At 36.1% G+C, this 21,371-nt stretch overlaps 1 protein-coding gene across 1 annotated transcript; it reads left to right on the top strand.

Annotated features, from left to right (window-relative positions):
* Positions 1–1,399: 1,399 nt before the first annotated feature.
* On the top strand, positions 1,400–2,428 carry LOC130939654 (zinc finger BED domain-containing protein RICESLEEPER 2-like). The gene has a single exon (XM_057867742.1). The coding sequence runs from the start codon at positions 1,400–1,402 to the stop codon at positions 2,426–2,428; it is 1,029 nt and encodes a 342-aa protein (XP_057723725.1).
* The last annotated feature ends 18,943 nt before the right edge of the window (positions 2,429–21,371 follow it).

The following is a 21,371-nucleotide window of genomic DNA, read 5'->3' as shown; positions in this document are numbered from 1 at the left end:
CTACTGCATTATGCTGTGTTTCTGCACCATTAAACTATAGTGCATATCAGTTCCTATTTTTCTGTGATTGAGCTTTTATTTTGTTTTACTTGATTTGTCAATCATATGAAAAATCACTATTTTTTTGGTTGAACGGGAAGGAGGAAAATAGGTTTGCCTCACAAAGTACTTACTATAGTTTTGATCATATAAACAGTATTTGGGACTTCTACTTTTGTACCATTTGTTTGAATTATCTTCAAAGTTTATCGCTTCTTGAGCTTTAGATATTCTTATCCGTTTAGGTTTTGGTTAGGAGAAATTTAAGACTACGAGAGTAGTATTGAGGGATATTAGTGAGATGGCATGAAGTTATAATTGCTTATATTACATGCTTTTGTTGTCCTGTTTTTGGTATTGTTTCGTGTCTCCTGATCTTGATGTTGAACTGCTTAAGCTGTAGTACAAGTTTAATGAATTCATTGAATTGGCACTGCTTAAGACTTTGACACCTTTTGCTAGTGGTCTAGTATTCTAGAAAGTTGAATTCCTGCTGGGTATGATAAGCTACACTTCTATTCATGGGGAAAACACTTGATAAGAAGAATTGCAGTGATTATGCTACTTTTTTGAATATCAGAGTTATGCAGCAGAAAACAACAATGCAAAAACTAGATCAAGTAATAAAGAATTAGAATCTAGAATAGGTAAAGCAGAAAAAGAAATGATTGAATGAACTTTACTAAACACACTTTGATTAGAGAAGAATACAAGACATAGTCCAAGTAGAGCATTAGGCATAGCTATTTATAGAAGCAAGGAACTAATAGTCTTGAACTAACAGACTTGAACACAAGATTGAAAACAGCTATAAACTTATAACAGAATTGAAAAAAGTCACTTCCTAACAAACTAACAAATTGACAAAGTGAATATAACTAATACTTTCAATAACTTAATCTTAGCTAGCTTAACTAACTATACTTTCAATAGCTTCAACTAAACCTCCCACAAGCCCATGACCACTTCTCTTACTCTGATTTCCTATTATGCTATTGTTATTATATACTATATACCACTTACTAATAGTTTTAGCAGTTAGTGGCGCAAGTAAAGGGCATTGCCATTGTGGAATGGTATGTATTACTTTATTTAAATACGGTCGGTCCACCTGCAAAATCAATAATTTTCACTTTTGCTTTTTTTTTCTAGCAATAAAGATTGAATGTGACTTTTTTTTCATTTTGTAAACATTACAAATCCTGCAAAAAATGTTGAAGCTTGCTTGAATAGCTGGAAGTTGAACAAAATCTTGAGTTTGACAGTTGATAATGCATCGTCTAACGATGTAGGAGTTATGTATTTACAAAGAAGACTAAATTCTTGGAAGAGTTCAGTTTTGAATTGAGAGTATCTCCATATGCGGTGTTGTGCGCATATTTTAAACCTGATTGTAAAGGATGGATTGGAGGAGATTGATGATTCGGTCGCCAAAATTCGGGATGCTGTGAAGTATATCAGATCTTCAAATTCAAGATTAACTAGGTTTAAGGCATGTATTGCACAAGAGAATATTCCACATAAGACTCTTGTTTGCCTAGATGTTAAAACGCGATGGAACTCTACATACTTAATGTTAGTAGCAGCCTTAAAGCATCAGAAGGCATTTGAGCTATTAGAGATGCAAGACAAAAAATTTGTTGAAGAATTAAACAAGGGAAGAGGGGTACCTTCATTTCAAGATTGGGATTATGCTAAGTCCGTCTTACCATTTTTAGAGATGTTTTATGATGCTACACTTCGCATCTCTGGATCCTCTTATGTCACAAGTAACTTATACATGAAAGAAGTGTTTGCTCTTGGAAGGAGGATTGAAAAATATCGTGATGATGATGATTTGAGCATAAGATTTATGGCAAGTAAGATGAAAGCAAAATACAACAAGTATTGGGGAAATGCAAAAACTATTAACATATTGTTGTTAATTGTCGTAGTTCTAGATCCCTGCCATAAGTTGGATTATGTTGAGTGGTGCCTAGTTAATTCTTTTGGTACGGAAGTGGGCGGTGAATTGAAGACAAAGTTGTCTTCTTGTCTTCATTCACTTTATAATTTATATCAAGGTGCAGATGAAGGAAACCAAGATGATACCCTCTCCCAACCGAGTGCAAGTGATAAAGCCAAAGACATATATGATATGGGGTTATATCGTCAATCAACCGGTCGCAAATCCAATCTTAAATCTGAGCTTGAACGTTATTTGAATGAAGACTGTGAGCCAGATGATAAGCCTTTGGATATTCTAGGATGGTGGAAGGCTAAATGGAATCGGTTTTCCGTCCTAGCAAATATGGCACGAGACATATTGGCTATACCAGTTTCAACAGTAGCTTCTGAGTCTGCTTTTAGTATGGGGGAAGAATCATCGATCAATATCGTAGCTCATTGACTCCTAAGATGGTAGAAGCCCTTGTATGTACCGAAGATTGGCTTAAAGGAGATTTTTTCTCTTCTCTTGCACCTGAGAATTTCGAAGAGCTTGAAAAGGTCGAGCAAGGTAAATTCAATAAAATTAATTATGTAGATTCAAATGATGAATAAAAATTAAATTATTCCGTTAGTCTTTATAATTTTTTTAAATTTATAATTATAGTTTTTTTTTTTTGCAGATTTGATTTTATCAGAGGACATTACTTGTTCAGTGGGTCCAGGTTCAATTGCGCTTGAAGATGACTAGAAAGTCTTGATTGTTTATGTTTTCTTTAGTTATGTTCTAAACACTTAGATGGTAAAGATATTAGACTTGCTTTTCCATATATGATTAGACTTGGTTATGTTTATGTTTGTGGTTATGTTTATGTTGGTTTGTTTGAGGCACAACTTATAGCAGTTGCAATGTCATTTTTGGATGCGGATATTGGTGTCAACAATTATAGCAGTTGGAATGTCATTTTTTAGCTTCAATGAGATTGTATCCACAGTGAATTTCATTATTTACAAATATTACTTGTATTATTTAGAAAGAAAAAAATTAATTTAGATTACAAAAATCAATTTTAAAAAAAAGGTAAAAAATTGGGTTTTTGTATGTGAAAAAATTAATTTTTGTGTAAAAAATGGTTTTTGGATGTAAAAATAAATTTTTTAGTATAAAACTGGTTTTTTGGAGAAAAAACCGGGTTTTTTATATAAAAACCGGATTTTCTATATAAAAAATGGTTATTTTTTAAAATCGATTTTTTAAAAATAACCGGTTAAAAACCAGTTTTGACTTTTATTAACCGGTTAATAACCAGTTTTATAATATAAAACTAATTTGGTTAATAACCAAGACTATATTTTTGGTTAACCAAAAAATTGGTTTGGTTTTTGGATTAACCAAACCATGAACACCCCTGCTTGGAAAGGAGCACCCAGGAAGAGTTCGTGGACTCGGTTTTGGTCCATGTCCCAGTCAGTGTTTTCGTAACATTCCACAGCAATCTGACTACGGTGTGCGGATTGAGGAGTATCAGATGGAGATTGTAAAACTTAAGGCGGAGGCATCAGAACTCAAGGCAACAGCAGTAGAGAAAAAGGCAAAGAGATAGAGAATGGATGCAGAGGCAGCAGAGGATAAGGCAAAAAAGCAGACAATGGAAAATTTGTTAAGATACATAATCCAGCAATAAGGAGATAAGGTGCCATCTGAAATAGCTGCAGATTTGGATTCTTTGAGAAGTGCACCAACCTCATTCCATGCAAGATGATATGCGGGCATTAATGATCTGAATTATCAATGTTGGAATCTGAATACTTTTTTAATTGTTCACTGCCCTAATGACTTTTGAGATATTTATTTGTAATTTTTATTTTGTTGACTTTATTTGTAGTTTATAGTCATCGATGCACTGAATTCAAATTACTATTATAATGATTCACTTTTGCATATATATTTTTGTTTTGTTTCGTGTGTTTTAGTTTGATTGGCTGTTTGTTATTTTAATAAATTAAAGCAACTGAGTGGAAGAACATATAAAGAATAAAAAAATTGGCATATTTTATTATAAATTCGGGTTTTTTTAAAGTATAACTCTACATTTGGCAGCAGTTTTAAATCCACTACTATATCTTAACAGATTAAGTCAACGGATGGCATTTTGCTTAACTGCTGTCATCTCCAAGCAGTCATAATCTTATGATTTCATAGCGGATAGAACTGCTATGGGAAGTGCTATGGTGCTTATGGAAGATTCCTTTAGTAGGTGAGGAAAAGTGTTGGCAAAATGAGGAGATGACACATGTGAAATCTTGGGAACTATGAGAAAACAAATTCTGTCCAAAAATAGAGGCTATAGGAGTTGTAAGGTAATAGAATTATATTAATTCTAAAAACATAATTGTAATTATATTATTGGGCCCTGTTAGTGTGAAGTTGCGGCCCTTTTTTGGAAGTGTGTCAATGATATGGATTTTTGGGTTTCGAAAAAAGTTGAGAATTTGAAAATAATAACAGTAAAAATTGCATGGGCTGAAATGGACATTACTTATAATAATAGCATTGGATATTGTATTAGGAGTAGTAATAAGCATCTAAAACTTTAGTATTTTTTCATAAAAACACATTTTTAATTTTATTTTTATATTAAAATAAACATTTTTTTACTAACTAACTCATTAGTTTATATTTATTATATTATCATATATTATATGTATTTATCAAAAAATAATATTAATAAATATTATATAATCTCAAAAAAAATATTGTTATTAATAAAAATATTTGATTTTTTTATTTATACATATTTAATTATATTTATATTAATAATCATGACTAATAAAAAATACTTAATTTAAATATAAGTGAGTCTGAAATTAAAATAATCAGTAACTGGAATTATTATATATATTGATACAACATATATTTGATCTTGCTTATTTAATTATTCCACAACAATATATAAAATTTAGTATAATTATGTATATTCATCCAATATATATGAAGCAAATCTCAAATAATTAATTTAATGTATGAAAATGATAACTGCTGTAATATGATTAAGAAAATTATTCATAATTTTATTCTCCACCTTTTTATGTTATTAAGATATTAAATAATCATTTTAATATTATTGTTTATCGAAGTCCAAAAATAATATATTGCATTTGTAACACCATAACTATCAAAATATCACGCTTCTGGCTGCGCCACTCTGATAGCTCGGGTATTACAACTCTTAAAAGATTTAATACTAAAATATGAGCCTGTTTAAATCCTAAACCGAATTTTCAAAAGATACATCCATACTTTTCAATACAAATTACAATACTTACAAATAATATATATATATATATATATATACATCATAACAATATATAAACTTCACATATCAAAACTCCTATCCCTCTTGTAAAAGTTATAATATTAATGGCGAGGGAAGAATAATAATAACTAAACTGAAACATCTTCTATCGCATAAGCCAAACTCAACTACTCTTCATAAGCTTTTTCGTCAATATCCTGAAAAGAAAAGTCTGTAGGGGGTGATAACCTAACCACATGGTCTCACCACAGATTTTCAGAGTTTATTATAAAAAGATATATAGTAGGTAAATTGTTTTACAAACTCAGTGATTAAGTATTCAGAAATTCCAAACTTAGTCTTTACTATAAAAGGAAATTAAAAGTTTCCTAAGAATGATCAACCACAGCCTTCAACTCAGCGACTCAAACAATTCCACAACCAAATCATCATCTCATCATCAATATCCAAATTCAAAGGTACCACAACAGAAACAAGCACATGCAAAACATACAAGGAAAACACAGGTATAGATTACAGTTACAGCAAATAGCTCAGATAGCAGTTAATAACAGTTAAGCAATTAGGCAAACCCAAACAAATTCAAACCCAATCAAAGCATACAAGTGCATATGATGAATGCCTATCCTATGGCTGTTGATATCAACTGTCGGTTACGTAGCCATCCCGACATGTTTTCAAGTTCAAAACTACACCATGGGAAGAATCCCAAGCTGACATGGGGAAAAGAACGCCCCCAAGCTCAAATATATCCATGGGACGAATTCCAAGCTGACATAGGGAGAAGAGACCACACCCCAAGCTGACATGGGGAAACAATACCCCAAGCTGACATGGGGAAACAACGCCCCAAGATCACTAGTAACCACGGGAAAAATCCCGGCTGACATGGGGGCAACGCCCCAAGCTCAGTATATTCAATAATTTCTCATAATTATCATTTTTATTTCCGATACTAATTCATATCTCATTTTCACATTCATCCTCATTGTCATTCAATTATTCAAAAATCATACTAAAAAATAAATCTTCACTCTCATACTCATTCTCATCATACCACTTGTTACTCTCTTCAATGATTTATACTCAAAATATAATTCATTCTTTTCTAAATAAATCAAGCACCAAACGTAAACTTTTTCTTCATAATTCCCAAAAATAAAGTTATAAAACCCTTGAAAATCTAAATCTTTCTAAATAACCATTTTTAAACAAAGTCTTCAAATTTTATAAAAATTTGGACAGCATCTCCTCTAAAATTCGGACTATGCCACCCTTGCGGGTCCCATCAAAACCACATTTTTCAACCCATTCTCAACCAGTTTTCAATATCAAATCCTTTCCAAATTAAACCAAATCCCAACGTTAAACATCTTCCAGTAATTCAAGGAAAATCAATTCAATAACAACCAACTTAACAAACCAAAATAGCAAATCAAAATAACTAGCTTCCTCAATATTTTAGTAAACCAGTCAAATAAATAATTACAGCCATCCAAATAGTTCAATTCAATTCATAAAACTCATGTAATTATAAAAATATATTTTCCATACTATTATCGACTTATAACAACTCTTAAAAGTAAAATGAATTTTAAGAAAATGCCCCTACCTTGATAAGTCGAGTCCCATAACCCAACGCATCACAGAAAAGTCCTTTCTCTCGACCTGCGATCAATGGAAGCCGCAAACCTCAGTTCAAACCATTCTTGCAGCAACCACAGCAACATTTATGCAACATAAAATATTCAGAACTCGAACCTATGTAACCAAACCTCAAAATCTATAACCAAACACAACAGAAAACTAACGCAATGGTTTCCAAAACTTAATTACTTACTGAAATAGCAAAACGAAGCAGCCGAAAACTCCAAGCACGACATGCACGCACTGATACTCAACCCAAGCCAGAGGGAGAATGGCCGAACTGAAGCAACGACGGTCTCCGAACTGGTTCGGCGGCAGCCCCTGCAGCCACCTCAAGTGGCAGCGGCGTCTGGACTCCGGCGACAGCAACGGCAGTGCTTTTTTTTCGGCGATGGTAGCGGGTCTCGAGCGGCGATGACAGAAACGCTACGGCTTTTCCACGGCGGCAGCTCCCTCACGGCGTGTCTCTCTCTCTCGCGACTGGCGACGGTGCAGGCTAGAGGTGACGGCGCGACGAACAGTGGTGGCGGCAGTGCCAGGCTCTCCTCCGGCGACGCCCTTCCCTCACTACTCTCTCGAATCTCGCTCTCTCTTCTGTCAACAGCGGCGGCGCTGAAGGAATGGCAATGGCACCTCAGCGGCATCTTCTCCTTCCCGACGATGCTCTCTCTGTTTGCGAAGCGGTGGTAGCTTACAGGGACGACGACGACGACGCGACGGCGATGGTGCAGCCCACCGCGCCGGCGTGGTCTCCCTGATGAGCGGATAATTTATACACTTTTTGGCATTGTTTTTAGGTAGTTTTTAGTAAGTTCAAGCTACTTTTAGGGATGTTTTCATTAGTTTTTATGTTAAATTCACATTTCTGGACTTTACTATGAGTTTGTGTGTTTTTCTGTGATTTCAGGTAATTTCTGGCTAAAATTGAGGGACTTGAGCAAAACTCTGAAAAAGGCTGACAAAAGGAATGCTGATGTTATTGGAATCTGACCTCCCTGCACTCGAAATGAATTTTCTGGAGTTACAAAACTCCAAATGGCGCGCTCTCAACGGCGTTGGAAAGTATACATCCAGAGCTTTCCAGCAATATATAATAGTCCATACTTTATTCGTAAATTGACGACGTAACTTGGCATTGAACGCCAAGTACATGCTGCTGTCTGGAGTTAAACGCCAGAAACACGTCATGATCCGGAGTTGAACGCCCAAAACACGTTATAACTTGGAGTTCAACTCCAATAAATGCCTCAGCTCGTGGATAGATCAAGCTCAGCCCAAGCATACACCAAGTGGGCCCCGGAAGTGGATTTATGCATCAAATACTTACTCATGTAAACCCTAGTAGCTAGTCTAGTATATATAGAACATTTAACTATTGTATTAGACATCTTTTGACAGTTTAATCTTTTGACAGTTTAATCTTTTGACTGTTTAGCCTTTGATTATTCGGTCTTTTGACCATTCAGGGGGCTGGCCATTCGGCCATGCCTGAACCTTTCACTTATGTATTTTCAACGGTGGAGTTTCTGCACACCATAGATTAAGGGTGTGGAGCTCTGCTGTACCTCAAGTTTCAATACAATTACTATTACTTTCTATTCAATTCTCTTTTATTCTTATTCTAAGATATACGTTGCACAACACTTTGATGAATGTGATGATCCGTGACACTCATCATCATTCTCACCTATGAACGCACGTGACTGACAACCACTTCCGTTCTACTTTAGGCCGGGCGCATATCTCTTAGATTCCCCAACAGAATCTTCGTGGTATAAGCTAGATGGATGGCGGCATTCATGGGGATCCGGAAAGTCTAACCTTGTCTCTGGTATTCTGAGTAGGATCCTGGGAATCCGGAAAGTCTAACCTTGTCTGTGGTATTCTGAGTAGGATTCCGGTATTGAATGACTGTGACGAGCTTCAAACTTCTGAAGGCTGGGCGTGATGACAAACGCAAAAGAATCAAGGGATTCTACTCCAACCTGATTGAGAACCGACAGATGATTAGCCGTGCTGTGACAGAGCATTTGGACCATTTTCGCTGAGAGGATGGGATGTAGCTATCAACAAGGGTGATGCCTCCAGACGATTAGCCGTGCAGTGACAGCGCATAGGACCATTTTCCCGAAAGGATTAAAAGTAGCCATTGATGATGGTGATGCCCTACATACAGCTTGCCATGGACAGGAGTAAGAAGGATTGGATGAAAGCAATAAGAAAGTAGAGATTCGAAAGGATTCTAGCATCTCCACACGCTTATCTGAAACTCCCACTATTGATTTACATAAGTATTTCTATCCCTTTTTATTTTCTATTTATTATTAATTTTCGAAACCCATAACCATTTAATCTGCCTAACTGAGATTTACAAGGTGACCATAGCTTGCTTCATACCAACAATCTCTGTGGGATCGACCCTTACTCACGTAAGGTATTACTTGGATGACCCAGTACACTTGTTGGTTTAGTTGAACGGAGTTGTGGAAAAAAAGTGCTGAGTTAATTTTTTTATGCACATGCCAAAGAGCCATTATTGTTGATCACAATTTCGTCCACCAAGTTTTTGGCGCCTTTGCCGGGGATTGTTCGAGTATGGACAACTAACGGTTCATTTTGTTGCTCAGATTAGGTAATTTTCTTTTCAAAAATCTTTTTCAAAATTTTTCTTTTATTTTTCGTTTTTCCAAACTTTATTTTCGAAAAAAATTAATGAAAATCCAAAAAAATCAGAAAATCATAAAAATCAAAAATATTTTGTGTTTCTTGTTTGAGTCTTGAGTCAATTTTTAAGTTTGGTGTCAATTGCATGCTTTAAAAATTTTTTCTTGTATTTTTCGAAAATTCCATGCATTCATAGTGTTCTTCATGATCTTCAAGTTGTTCTTGACAAGTCCTCTTGTTTGATCTTGATGTTTTCTTGTTTTGTGTTGTTTGTTGTTTTTCATATGCATTTTTCGTTTGTTAGTGTCCATGCATTAAAGATTTCTAAGTTTGGTGTCTTGCATGTTTTCTTTGCATCAAAAATTTTTCAAAAAATTTGTTCTTGATGTTCATCATGATCTTCAAAGCGTTCTTGGTGTTCATCTTAACATTCATAGTGTTCTTGCATGCATCATGTGTTTTGATCCAAAATTTTTATGTTTTGGGTCATAATTGTGTTTTTCTCTATCATAATTAAAAATTCAAAAAAATATATATATCTTTTCCTTATTTTTCTCATAATTTTTGAAAATTTGAGTTGACTTAGTCAAAAATTTTCAAAATTAGTTGTTTCTTACAAGTCAAGTCAAATTTTCAATTTTAAAAATCTTATCTTTTCAAAATTTTTTTCAAAAATTATATCTTTTTCATTTTTTTTTCTATTTTTCGAAAAGTTCAAAAATCTTTTTCAAAATATTTTCAAAATCTTTTTCTTATCTTTATATCAAAATTTTCGAAAATTCACTAACAATTAATGTGATTGATTCAAAAATTTGAAGTTTGTTACTTTCTTGTTAAGAAAGGTTCAATCTTTAAGTTCTAGAATCTTATCTTGTAGTTTCTTGTTAGTGAAGTAAGTAATTTTAAATTTTTTGAATTAAATCTTTTTATCTTTTATCTTATTTTTTTCAAAAATTTTATCTTTTTCAAAATTTGATTTTAAAATATCTTATCTAACTTCTTATCTTCTTATCTTTTCAAATTTGATTTCAAATCTTTTTCAATCAACTAACTAACTTTTTGTTTGTTTCTTATCTTTTTCAAAACCACCTAACTACTTTTCCCTCTCTAATTTTCGAAAATATCTCACATCTTTTTCAAAAATTCTTTTTGTTCTAAATTTTAATTTTAATTATATCCTATATTTAATTTTCGAAAATTACTAACCCCTTTTTCAAAATTATTTTCGAAATTCTCCCTCTCTTTTCTTATTCTATTTAATTATTTATTTACTGACACTTCTCTTCACCTTTCTTCATTTAAAAATCCGAACCATTCTCCTTTCCTTATCCCCTTTCTTCTTCTACTAACATAAAAAAATCTCTATACTGTGACATAGAGGATTCCTCTTTCTTTTCTTGTTTTCTTCTCTTTCATATGAGCAGGAACAGGGATAAAGGCACTCTTGTTGAAATTGATCCAGAACCTGAAAGGACTCTGAAGAGAAAATTAAGAGAAGCTAAGTTACAACAATCTAAAGGTAACCTTTCAGAAACATTAGAACAAGAGAAGGAGATGGCAGCCGAAAATAATAATAATGCAAGGAGAATGCTTGGTGACTTCACAAAGCCAACGTCCAAGTTTGATGGAAGAAGCATCTCCATTCCTGCCATTGGAGCCAACAACTTTGAGTTGAAACCTCAGCTAGTTGCCTTAATGCAACAAAACTGCAAATTTTATGGACTTCCATCTGAAGATCCTTATCAGTTTTTAACTGAGTTCTTGCAAATCTGTGAGACTGTAAAGACGAATGGAGTTGATCCTGAAGTCTACAGACTCATGTTTTTCCCTTTTGCTGTAAGAGACAGAGCTAGAATATGGTTGGATTCACAACCCAAGGATAGCCTGGACTCCTAGGATAAGCTGGTCACTGCCTTCTTGGATAAATTCTTTCCTCCTCAAAAGCTGAGCAAGCTGAGAGTGGATGTTCAAACCTTCAAACAAAAAGATGGTGAATCCCTCTATGAAGCTTGGGAAAGATACAAGCAGCTGACCAAAAGATGTCCATCTGACATGTTTTCAGAATGGACCATATTAGATATATTCTATTATGGTCTATCTGAATTTTTGAAAATGTCATTGGACCATTCTACAGGTGGATCTATTCACCTAAAGAAAACGCCTGAAGAGGCTCAAGAACTCATTGATATAGTTGCAAATAACCAATTCATGTACACTTCTGAGAGGAATTCCGTGAATAATGGGATACCTCAGAAGAAAAGAGTTCTTGAAATTGATGCTCTGAATGCCATATTGGCTCAGAACAAAGTGTTGACTCAACAGGTCAACATGATCTCTCAAAATCTGAATGGATGGCAAAATGCATCCAACAGTATTAAAGAGGCAGCTTCTGAAGAAGCTTATGATCCTGAGAACCCTGCAATGGCAGAGGTCAATTACATAGGTGAACCTTATGGAAACACCTATAATTCATCATGGAGAAATCATCCCAATTTCTCATGGAAGGATCAACAAAAGCCTCAACAAGGCTTTAACAATGGTGGATGCAATAGGCTGAGCAATGGCAAGCCTTTTCCATCATCTTCTCAGCAACAGACAGATAATTCTGACCAAAACACTTCTAATTTAGCCAATCTAGTCTCTGATCTGTCAAAGGCCACTTTCAGTTTCATGAGTGAAACAAGATCCTCCATCAGAAATCTGGAGGCACAAGTGGGCCAGCTGAGTAAGAAAGTCATTGAAACTCCTCCCAGTATTCTCCCAAGCAATACAGAAGAGAATCCAAAAGGAGAGTGCAAGGCCATTGATATAATCAATATGGCCAAATGCACAAGGGAGGAGGAGGACGAAAATCCTAGTGAGGAAGACCTCCTGGGACGTCCCTCAAGCAAGAAGGAGTTTCCTATTAAGGATCCAAAGGAATCTGAGGCTCATATAGAGACCATAGAGATTCCATTGAATCTCCTTCTGCCATTCATGAGCTCTGAAGACTATTCTTCCTCTGAAGAGGATGAAGATATGACTGGAGAGCAAGTTGCTCAATATTTAGGAGCTATCATGAAGCTGAATGCCAAGTTGTTTGGTAATGAGACTTGGAAAAGTGAACCTCCCTTGCTCATTAGTGAACTGGATACCTGGATTCAGCAAATTTTACCTCAAAAGAAACAAGATCCTAGCAAGTTCTTAATACCTTGTACCATAGGCACCATGACCTTTGAAAAAGCTCTATGTGATCTGGGGTCAGGGATAAATCTTATGCCACTCTCTGTAATGGAGAAGCTGGGGGTCATTGAGGTACAACCAGCCTTGTTCTCATTACAATTGGCAGACAAGTCATTGAGACAAGCTTATGGAATAGTAGAGGACGTGTTAGTAAAGGTTGAAGGCCTTTACATCCCTGCTGATTTCATAATCTTAGACAGTAGGAAGGAAGAGGATGATTGCATCATCCTTGAAAGACCTTTCCTAGCCACAGCAGGAGCTGTGATAGATGTCAATAGAGGTGAATTAGTCCTTCAATTAAATGGGGACTACCTTGTGTTTAAGGCATATGGCCATCCCTCTGAGACAAAAGAGAGCAAGCATGAAGAGCTTCTCTCAGTTCAGAGTCAAGAAGAGCCCCCACAGTCAAACTCTAAGTTTGGTGTTGGGAGGCCACAACCAAACTCTAAGTTTGGTGTTAAGATCCCATATCCAAACTCTAAGTTTGGTGTTGGGACTATACAACATTGACCTGATCACCTTGTGGCTCCATGAGAGCCACTGTCAAGCTATTGACATTAAAGAAACGCTTGTTGGGAGGCAACCCAATTTTATTTATCTAATTTTTATTTTATTTTATTTTATTGTTATTTTGTGTCTTATTAGGTACATGATCATGAGGAGTCACGAAAAAAATATAAAATTTAAAAACAGAATCAAAAACAGCAGAAGAAAAATCACACCCTGGAGGAAGCACAGGCTGGCGTTCAACGCCAGTAAGGAGCATCTGGCTGGCGTTCAACGCCAGAACAGAGCATGAATCTGGCGCTGAACGCCAGAAACAAGCAACATTCTGGCGTTTGAACGCCAGGAATGTGCCTAGAAGAAAAGCTGGCGCTGAACGCCAGTAAAAAGCATGAAACTGGCGTTCAACGCCATAAACATGCTTTACATGGGCGTTGAACGCCCAGAACGTGCACCACTCGGCGTTTAAACGCCAGAGTGGTGTGCAATGGCATTTTACATGCCTATTTGGTGCAGGGATGGAATTCCTTGACACCTCAAGATCTGTGGACCCCACAGGATCCCCACCTACTATATTCCCACCTTACCTCCTAATCCTATTTTCACTCTTCCCCATGTCACACTTCCCAAAAACCCTTCACCAATCACCTCAATCTCTCTTCCCAATTACCCCCTTCACCACTCACATCCATCCACTCTTCCCCATAAACCCCACCTACCTTCAAAATTCAAAAATATTTTCCCACCCAATCCCACCCTAAATGGCTGAACCTACCCTCTCCTCTTTCCCTATATATACCCTTCCATTCTACTTCATTTTCACACAACACTACCCCCTCTACTATACCTTGGCCGAATCCATCTCCCCTCACTCTCCTCCATTTTCTTCTTCTTCTTCTTCTTCTTCATCTTCTTCTCTTCTTTCTTCTCTTGCTCGAGGGCGAGCAATATTTTAAGTTTGGTGTGGTAAAAGCATAAGCTTTTTGTTTTTCCATTACCATCAATGGCACCTAAGGCCGGAGAATCCTCTAGAAAAGGAAAAGGGAAGACAAAAGCTTCCACCTCCGAGTCATGGGAGATGGAAAGATTCATCTCCAAGAGCCATCAAGACCACTTCTATGATGTTGTGGCAAAGAAAAAGGTGATCTCTGAGGTCCCTTTCAAGCTCAAGAAAAATGAGTATCCGGAGATCCGACATGAAATCCGAAGAAGAGGTTGGGAAGTCCTAACCAACCCATGCAACAAGTCGGAATCTTAATGGTTCAAGAGTTCTATGCCAATGCATGGATCACTAGGAACCATGATCAAAGTATGAACCCGAGTCCAAAGAACTATCTCACAATGGTTCGGGGGAAATACTTAGATTTTAGTCCGGAGAATGTGAGGTTGGCATTGACGATTGGATTTTTGACGGTTTAGAATTTCACTAATAAAATCTCGTTGTAAAGTATAGTTTCTAAATCAACAATAATCCTTTCATACAAAAGATTGTTTGTCACAAGTAACAAACCCCTAATTTTATAAACCGAAGTATTCAAACCTCGGGTCGTTCTCCCTAGGAATTACAATAAAGTGTCTTGTTATTGGTTGTGAGTTATTTTGGGGTTTTGATAGGGAGCATGAAAGATAAATGACAAGAAAGTAAACTAAGGCCTAAAAGGGTCTTGGCAAGGGTTGGTAGTCAAGGATCTCTATCCTAATCACTAACCACAATATGAGAATTGGCAAGGATTAATCCCATTAAATCATCCTCTAACTAGTAGTAAAGGAAAGTTAAATGAGCTATATCAATCCTAGTCCATAAGTCCTAACTCTCCACCAATTCAATCAGTGAGAACTAGAGTCAATGGCTCCCAATCATCAATCACTTGGACATTAGTAACTCAAGAGTTCCTAAGTTACCTTTCCAAGCCAAGAGTATAAAATTCTACTCTAAAATCCAACCAAGCATTTCATCAAACACTTGGAAGGCATAAAAGAAAAGCATAGTGAATCAACAACAAGAACAAAATCTAACAACAATCATTGAAAAGAACTAACAACAACAATTAAAAGAAACACAAGTATTATTGAATTACCTTGAATTGAATTGAAAGAAAAGAGAAGGAACAAAAGTAGATCTACAACAAAATGTAAGAACAACATAAAGGAAATTACAACAAAAGAATAGAGGAAGATGAATCTAACAACAAAGAATTGAAAGGTAGAAGTAGAAGAAAGCAAAGATTAAAACCTAGATCTAAGAACTAATCCTAATCCTAATCCTAATTCTAGAGAGAAGTGAGAGCTTCTCTCTCTAGAAACTAACTTCTAGAACTAAACTAAACTAATGGTTAAAAGTTTGTTGATTTCTCTTCAATCCTTGGCTTAAATAGCATCAGAAATGAGTTAGATTGGGCCCACAAGGCTTCTAAAATCGCTGGCCACGTTTTACTTTAAGTGGACCATATGGCTGCAACGGCGCGTGCGCGTACTATGCGCGTGCGCGCCACCATACGTGTAGCAACTATGGCAAATCTTATATCGTTGCGAAGCCCCGGATGTTAGCTTTCTAACCCAACTGGAACCGCATCATTTGGACCTCTGTAGCTCAAGTTATGGTCGTTTAAGTGAGAAGAGGTCGGCTTGACAGCTTTCCGGTTCTTTCATTTCTTCATGAGTTCTCCAACTTTTCATGCTTCTTTCTTCATTCCCTTGATCCAATCTTTGCCTTCTAAATCTGAAATCACTTAGCAAACATATCAAGGCATCTAATAGAATCAAGGAGAATTAAATTTATCTATTTTAAGACCTAAAAAGCATGTTTTCACTCTTAAGCACAATTAAAGGAGAATATACAAAACCATGCTATTTCATTGAATAAATGTGGGTAAAAGGTGATAAAATCCCCTAAATTCAATACAAGATAAACCGTCAAATTGGGGTTTGTCAACCTCCCCACACTTAAACCAAGCATGTCCTCATGCCTAAGCCAAGAGAAAGCAAAGGGCATCAATATTTATTCAATGAAAACTAACTAAATGCAATCTACCTATATGCAACTATCTACATGAATGCAATTGCTTGGTCAAAATAAATTAATTCCCAAGAAGCATATATAAGCACAAGGGCAAAAGGTATTAACAACCATGCCAAACCACAATTGAATTGAGCTATTAAATATTTTTACAAACTTGCATGAAAGGAGATGATCATTGGTGGAAACATGTAATTGAGCATCAAACCCTCACCGGATGTATTTGCACTCTATTCGCTCAAGTGTTTAGGGTTGATTCACTCAATTCTCTCCTAATCATGCTTTCTAAGATTTGTTTTTCTTCTCACAATCAACAATTATTCAATGCATGCATACATGTATTATGAGGTCTTTTCTTTAGGTTGTAATGGGGCTAGGGTCAAGGTAGGATCATATATGGCTAGTGGACTTAGGATTTGAATCTTTGATTAACTTAAACTTTCCCACCTAACCTATATAATGACCTATACAATTAAGTACTAATCTAACTACCCATTCCTCACTTTTTCACATACTCATGCATTTTCTTTCCATCTCACAACACTTATGCATTGATTCTTATTGAGCTTCACTTTGGGGCATTTTGTCCCCTTTATTACTTTTCTTTCTTTTTCTATTTTTTTTCTTTTCTTTTCCATATTGTTTTTCTTTTTCTTTTGTTTTTCTCATTTTTTTTCTTTCTATATACAAGAGCATCAATGCATAAGGTTTTACATTTGATCAATACATGAGTATGTACCCAATTCCCAATATTTTCAATAACAATACAAAATTACCCTTTTATTCACCTAATGTCCCAAGGTTTCCACACTTGAATGATACTCACACACTCTAGCCTAAGCTAATCAAAGATCCAAATAAGGACATTTATTGTTTTTCATTTTAAGGCTTGTAATGTGCTAAAATTAAGAACAAGTGGGTTACTCGTAGGCTCAAATTGGCTAACAAAGGAAGATAAAAGGTAAGGCTATTTGGGTAAGTAAGCTGAATGAAATGATGGCCTCAATCATATAAATGCATGTATACACAAAATAATGGACATAAAGAATCAAACAAATCAAAGATTACATTCATAGAAAGAGAATAATGCACACAAGAAGAAAAATAAGTGGTTATAGGATGTAACCACACCATTAGGCTCAAATCTCACTTGCTTGTGTTCTTAGCTCAAAAATATGATCCACAATATATATATTTCAAGCAAGTTCTATGAAAAATTTTCACTCAAATCAATTAAAGTGCCCTATAGATAGAAATCTTGAAAATTTTCATTATTTTGACTAAGCTTATTGTGTATACATATGCAAAAATTAAGAGAATGCAAGTAAAAATCCTAAAATCCTAGAATGAAATGCAAAAGTGTTGGGATTAGAAACTTGTCACCCAAAATTGCCGAATGGTCGGACGACCTCCCCACACTTAAAAGTTTGCACCGTCCTCGGTGCACTCAAAGATGAGCAAGGGGGTACGACGACTCTCCGGATTGCTACGTGTTCTTAGTCTTGCTTCCGTTATTGCTTGTGGTGTATTCATCATGAAAAACAAAAATATAACACCATAAGGTAGGGTAATACAAAAGCAAGGAAGCATAATTGTTGGAATGAGGTAAATCACTAGAATTGAGTGAATGAATTAGTGTGACATTAATGACAAATAAGTGTGTGAATTCTAAATTGCGCGGTTTAGAACACACATTAGCATAAAAGTTATGTCACAAAAGAAGCATGCACTTTACTCATTCTACTATACTTGAGATGCTTTAAGTGAACTTGTAAGGTAAAACAAGCATTAAAGAAGCATGAAAGCATTCAAGCCAAACACATATGGATGCATATAATCATAAAATACAATGCATTAAGGTAAATGCACAACATCATCCATCAAGAGGTTGCCTAATCACAAAATAAGGCTCAAATCACATGGTGGCCAAATCATGTAATTCAAGAAGAGTTACAAGCTCGAAGGCAATTCTCATCACTCGATATTTTTTCAAAAGATAAGCATGAAAAACTCAAGACCAAGTAGCAAAATATAACCTCAATCATAGGATCCAACAAAGATTATCTAAAAACATTAATGCTAAATTAGCATTTAGGCAATAAGGGGGGAGAAATGCATAGTAAACAAAGTCAATAATCCAACACTTATGATGAAAAGAGAGAAAATAAAATGAAAACTAAACTAACAACTAACTAACAAACTAACCGACTAACTAATTAACTAACTAAAATAAATGGTTATCCATGGTGTTTGGAAGTGTTGGATGAGGGGTAGGAGGAGGGAGAAAGAAAGGAGGAGGAAAGAAATAGAAAGAGGAGAAGAAAAGAAATGTGGTGAAGGAAGGAAATCCACGCGTACGCGCGCATACCGCGCGCACGCGGATGGTTTATTTCGAGAGTGGCGCGTACGCGTCATGTGCGCATGCGCGCAAGTGGGGTTGTGCCAAAGGCACAACGTTGGCGTGGCGTAGGCATAACTCTCTGAAAAATGTATGGAATGTGGAACTTCTCAATCCACGCGCACGCACGCATGGCGCGCGCGCGTGGGTGGTCGAAAATGCTTGATGCACGCGTACGCGTGAAGTGCGCGTACGCGTGGATGGTGCTCTGTTTTTCAAAAATTTTTTGCTATGTTTTTGCACCAATCCAAGCATTCTAAACCTCCAAGCATCTACCAAAATACCATAAAACCTTATTTGACATGATAAAATACTAATTAAACTCAACCAACTAATCTAAACATGAAATTAAACTAGTTATACCAATATGTACAAAAAAAAGAAAATGAAAGGATTTTACCATGGTGGGTTGTCTCCCACCTAGCACTTTTGTTTATTGTCCTTAAGTTGGACTTATGGGGAGCTCCTCTCAAGGTGGCTTGTGCTTGTATTCATCTTGGAACTTCCACCAATACTTGGACTTCCAATAAGCTTCATTATTCAAGATTAATATCTCCAAGCTTTGATGGAGTTCTTCACAAACCATGGGCTCCCAATGTTGATCCTCATGTGTTCCCGGATCCCATATTTTGTCTTCACACCCATCTCCAAGTTGATTATCATTAATCCATGTGGGTGGTGAGCAAGGTGAATTCTCAACAAAGTAACCAAACATCCTTCTAGACCCAAGCAATCTAGTTCTACACCAACTCTTACAATTAAGCTTTGAGTATGCACCCATGATGAACCTAGAATGATATTTCAAACCACTAACCATTTCCTTTTTACTCTTAAAGCCACAAATATGTCTTAGTTGACCATCCGTCTCAAGCAAACCATATTCAAGGGGAATAATAAAGCTTGAGCATAAGGAATTTACCCACTTGAATGAGAGAGTGGATGGTGGTGGCTTGGGGAGAGGTATTTCCAATGTGCTAGTAAACTCCACTCCCTTGTTTGCTTCTTTGTCAATCTCCACCTCTTCATAAACTTCTTCATTCCCAATCCTTTGTTCATCAACTTCCTCTAACTCTTCTCCATCACTCAAGTCATAAATGGGAGGTTGAGAGAAATCCACCTCCATATCACTTTCAAATTCATTGGGAGAAGGTTCTTCAAATTCAAAGGATTCTTCACCAAGAAGATTGGATGCATGATCTTCATCACCAAGGAAAATCAATTCTTGCTTCATTCCTTCCAAGTCTTCATTCAAAAATTGTTTTGGAGATTGTGCACTTTCCTCCTCAACATCAAATTCAATCTTCTTGGAGGGGTTTTCTTCAATTCTAAGTTCCCAAGGGGGTTCCGCATCTCCTAAGTCTTCAACCACTTCTTCCTCTTCTTCAATGACCATAGGTTCCTCCAATTGTTCTAACACAAAGTAGCATTCCTCACTCTCCACCGGAGTTTCCAATCTCTCCTTTATGCTATGCTTTTCAATTGATTCTCCACATGTAACCATGGGAGTGCCTTGAGTACTCAAATATTGGGAGACTAAATTGCTTACTACCTTGGTCAAAGTAGCCATAAATTCTAGTGTCTCCCTTTGCATTTCTCCTTGCCCTTGAAGTATAAGGCTAAGGATTTCATCCATTGAAGATTGGAGTGGATAAGAGGGTTCATTGTCTTGGAGAAAGGGTTCATTATAGGAAGGTGGTTCTTCTTGGTGAGGTGGTGGTATGTATTGAGGTGGCTTTTGGAAGTAGTAATCTTGGAATGGTGATTCCATGTAGGGCTCATATGGTTCAAAAGGTGGTTGGTATGGTGGATAAGGATTAGAGTCATATGGAGGTATTTGGTGAAAAGAGGCTTGTGAGTATAGTTGATGATCATGTTGAGGAGATGATTCATAGGCATATGGTGGTGGTTCTTGAAAGTCATAAGGAGATTCACCATAGCCATTGGATTGGTATGCATCATAGAATGGCTCTTCTTCATAGTGCATTGGTGGAGGTTGTTGCCATGAAGATTGATCATATGCATATGGCTCCTCCCACCTTTGGTTGTCCCATCCTTGATGCATGTTGTCATTGAAATTCACATCTCCTACAACATAGTTGTAATCATACTCATAGCCAAAATGAGAATTCATGGTAGCAAGAGTAAATAAGAAACAAAAACTAATAAGAAATAATGAAACAAAATACTAAGACTAGCAAAAACTAACAAGCAATCCAAAAATCAAGCTATTCACAATATTCACATATATACAATAACCAATAACACAACACCATTGTAATTCCCCGGCAACGGCGCCATTTTGACGATTGGATTTTTGACGGTTTAGAATTTCACTAATAAAATCTCGTTGTAAAGTATAGTTTCTAAACCAACAATAATCCTTTCATACAAAAGATTGTTTGTCACAAGTAACAAACCCCTAATTTTATAAACCGAAGTATTCAAACCTCGGGTCGTTCTCCCTAGGAATTACAATAAAGTGTCTTGTTATTGGTTGTGAGTTATTTTGGGGTTTTGATAGGGAGCATGAAAGATAAATGACAAGAAAGTAAACTAAGGCCTAAAAGGGTCTTGGCAAGGGTTGGTAGTCAAGGATCTCTATCCTAATCACTAACCACAATATGAGAATTGGCAAGGA

The sequence above is a fragment of the Arachis stenosperma genome, chromosome 7 (assembly GCF_014773155.1).
Source record: "Arachis stenosperma cultivar V10309 chromosome 7, arast.V10309.gnm1.PFL2, whole genome shotgun sequence".
Lineage (NCBI taxonomy): Eukaryota > Viridiplantae > Streptophyta > Magnoliopsida > Fabales > Fabaceae > Arachis > Arachis stenosperma.
The sequence above is the reverse complement of the archived record's forward strand: the minus strand, read 5'-3'. Positions and strand labels throughout refer to the sequence as shown.